General features: G+C 44.6%; 1 protein-coding gene across 1 annotated transcript in view; it reads right to left on the bottom strand.

The window, feature by feature from the left end:
* Positions 1–696: 696 nt before the first annotated feature.
* The window catches only part of DUSP6 (dual specificity phosphatase 6), a 4,740-nt gene continuing 1,913 nt past the window's right edge, over positions 697–3,523 (bottom strand). The window contains exons 2-3 of the mRNA XM_008577544.1: positions 2,614–3,051; positions 697–1,568 (exon numbers count right to left, since the gene is read on the bottom strand). Coding sequence (XP_008575766.1) covers positions 1,261–1,568; positions 2,614–3,051 — 746 coding nt within the window. The 3' untranslated portion in view covers positions 697–1,260. The remainder of the gene's footprint in view (positions 1,569–2,613; positions 3,052–3,523) is intronic.

The raw sequence follows: 3,523 nt of genomic DNA, 5'->3' as shown, positions 1-3,523 counted from the left end.
ATTTCAGCTCAAAATTTTACATCATGAACATAATGGAACAACTTAACTCTCCCTTCTTCACAATCATATGCATTTCACCTATCAAATGGGTACCCATGCTCACACACACACTTCCAGTTTTATACAAATTTTTTTAAAAAGGAAAGAAACCAACCCAAAGTATTGCATTTGAGGTGACACTCCCTGAAGAATTTTGTACAGAGGTAATATACTGTTTAGCACAGTTGAAGTTTAAAAAAAAAAAAAGTGAGCCCATGATTTTGGTGTCTTTCCGAGATATCCCCTTTGAGACAACACAAGCCAAAATATTTACAAAGGTAAGGCATAGTCAAACTACATTAAGAGGAAAATATCACGAGGAAGATATATGAAAGAGACTGTAGACTGCACCATACCAAGGTCTTAGTGATAATAGTGTCCATGAAAACATCATCAGAATTGGTACAGTAAAGTCAAGCATGCTGCAAATATACCCTTTGGATTAGAAAAGAGCAAAATTTTCTATTTTTTGTTTTAAGAAGTGACATATTGCTCTTTCTCCCTTTGGATGATTTCTCTTAAACCCATAAAAGAAAAAAACAAACACAATTCAAACAAACACTGTCAAGTGATTTAAGATCAAATATTTACAATAATCAAATGGAGTATCAGTAGAAGTGACATATTGCTCTTTCTCCCTTTGGATGATTTCTCTTAAACCCATAAAAGAAAAAACCAAACACAATTCAAACAAACACTGTCAAGTGATTTAAGATCAAATATTTACAATAATCAAATGGAGTATCAGTTTTTTTTTTTTCCAAACTGATACTACAAATACAGAGCTGAAATCTCTCTTTGGCTCCTCTATATGCAAAATTGAATCAGTCTTCACTGAAGACAATATATAGTCAGTTCCAAATGCAAAAGGAAACAGGCATACAGGGCCCTAAAGAACACATGCTCCTACCCTACCATTTGGTCCTACCCTATATACCTGGAAGTCCTGGAATTCCGGTCCCTGCATGGGTAGGCTGTACACATGGGTGCGGAGCAAACTACTGTCTGTATCTACATAGCACATCCTGGTCTTCCAGAGAGAATGGAGGAAATCTCTCCCTCAGTAATAACCAATTCCACACTTGGAAACCTTGTCTAATACAGACAGCTGGTGTCATTTTGATACCTGGGGCCACACACAAAGAAAGCAGCCCAGCTGATGCTGCCAAGAGAAACTGCTGAAGAACAGACACATCCCAGTGAGGAGGAGCATGGGGCCTTTCACGTGGATTGCAGGGAGTCCACCTGGTAGACATTCTGGTTGGAGGGAGTAGTAAAATAGAGCTGCTGTGCCGGAACTCGGTTGTCACAGGGGCTGCTGAGTCCCAGCGTCCTCTCGAAGTCCAGCAGCTGGCCCATGAAGTTGAAGTTAGGAGAGATGTTGGATTTCTTCATCTTGACAATGTCGTAAGCATCGTTCATTGACAGATTGAGCTTCTGCATAAGGTAAGCCACAGTCACAGTGACTGAGCGGCTAATGCCAGCCAAGCAATGCACCAAAACACCACAGTTTTTGCCCCGGGCTTCATCTGTAAACACAAAAAGAAAGGCAAGGTTTCAGTAGACTGAAAACCACCCTTTGTGAATGATCAGTCTAAAAACTGGGTTTAAAAGGAAAAAAGATAAAAAATAATTGTGTGTGGCAGTTGAACCCTTCAGGCAGCAGAAAATGTATCATTGAGATAAAACGTACATTGGACACAATTGCATATTTCAGATATTTTCTGAAAAGGGAGCTTTTGTATTAAGTTTCTGCCAACAAAAAACTCCTTAATGTGTGCATTCTTTGCCTCAGCATGTGAATACCAGAAACCCTGCAATATGGTCGTGAATGCCTTTTATACAGACAAGCAGACTGCAAGGGTCTATTAAATTATTCTCCAACTGTTGTGCAGCTAACAATGGAGGTATTCAGGCATTTTAAAAGAGAGAGGGAAGTCACAGGGGACAGCCCATTAGGAGGAACAGGATGTCGACATGGCCTGAAAATGAGTTCCTTTGTAATAGGAAATGCATTACAATGCCTGGAGATTCACTTCTCCCAGGCTTCCAGCCCACAGTTCTTCCTGCTGGGCTCAGGTTACCCACACTGTCTGGCTGTTACCAGTATCACGGTATCATTCAACTGGATAACATTTAGCATTCATACCGCTTTCCAACAACTAACTTGATGTCCTAAAATAACTTCCACGTCTTATTAAATTAAAAGGCAATGCTAGAATTCCTGCTTACAGTGAGAAATTCTCTCTAGCCCTCCCTCCCCATCCCCCAGTCCAAAGACTGTGGGAAAAATTGGTTGTCTGATTATGAACGACCCCCGCTTCAAATGACTGAATTCAAAGACTTATGAAACAGAGAGCGTGTCAAGTACACCTGTGGTCTGCAGCCATATCAAAATGCACTTTTTCCTTCCATAGCAAGAAAATAAACCAGAATTAAGAACGCCCTAGAAACATTAGAGACCTGCAGTCCGACAAATTAGCAGGCAGCAAGAACGATTAACAGCTTAAACTCTATGAATGGCTGGGAGTTTTGCATTTAAAAGTCAGAGCTACGACTGTTAATTAGTCTCACCTATGAAAGAAATAGCCTCAGGGAAAAACTGGGACAGGTTTTGGCTCCAGTGATCCGAGATGGGGATTTGCTTGTATTTAAACTCTCCTGCGTTCTCAAAAAGATTCGGCAAATTGGGGGTGACGTTCAAGATGTACTTGATGCCAAACTCCTCCAACACGTCCAAGTTGGTGGAGTCCTTGGCACAGCCCAAGTAGAGGAAGGGCAAGATCTCCACAGGGAAGGAAGGCTGGCTGTTGGACAGCGGGCTGCCATCCGAGTCCGTGGCACTATTGGGGTCTCGGTCAATGTCAGACTCAATGTCGGAGGAAGAGTCGGAGCTGATCCGCAGGCCCCCGAGCCCGAGCACCGGCAAGGGCGGCGAGCTGCTGCTACACGAGCCGTCTAGGTTGGTCTCGCAGTGCAGGGCGAACTCGGCTTGGAACTTACTGAAGCCACCTGCCGGAACGAGAAAAGCAATCGTGTAACCCGAGAGCCCGTAGTAGTTTTCACAGCTTGTAAGAACCGCAGCCCGGCGCAGGAAACGCCACGAGCACCCTACGAACCCCCCTCCACGCAGAGCCAAGTAGAAGAGAAACACACTCAAATGTGTATCCTCGGGGATGCAACCAACGGGCCTGCCTCCCCTAGGAACTTCTCAGTCCTCTACGGAAATACACACAATGGCAACTTTTTGAACACGTTGAGGGGCTAGAAGGTGCCGATCTGCATCCCCAACAACCTCTCCGGTCCTGCCAATCTTAATTCAACATCGAACGATAGAAAGCAGGGAAAGGTAGAAACCGCACCAGTAAGAAGACACCGAACTCGTTAGGAAGAGACTGCCGGTTCCCGAGGCCCACAGCGGGTGGATGCTGCACGGGCCGGGGCGCGCGCGGCTCCCGGCCCCTGCCCAGCCCGCGGCCCCGCG

The sequence above is a fragment of the Galeopterus variegatus genome, unplaced genomic scaffold, assembly GCF_000696425.1.
Source record: "Galeopterus variegatus unplaced genomic scaffold, G_variegatus-3.0.2 Scaffold1531, whole genome shotgun sequence".
NCBI classification, from domain to species: domain Eukaryota; kingdom Metazoa; phylum Chordata; class Mammalia; order Dermoptera; family Cynocephalidae; genus Galeopterus; species Galeopterus variegatus.
The sequence above is the reverse complement of the archived record's forward strand: the minus strand, read 5'-3'. Positions and strand labels throughout refer to the sequence as shown.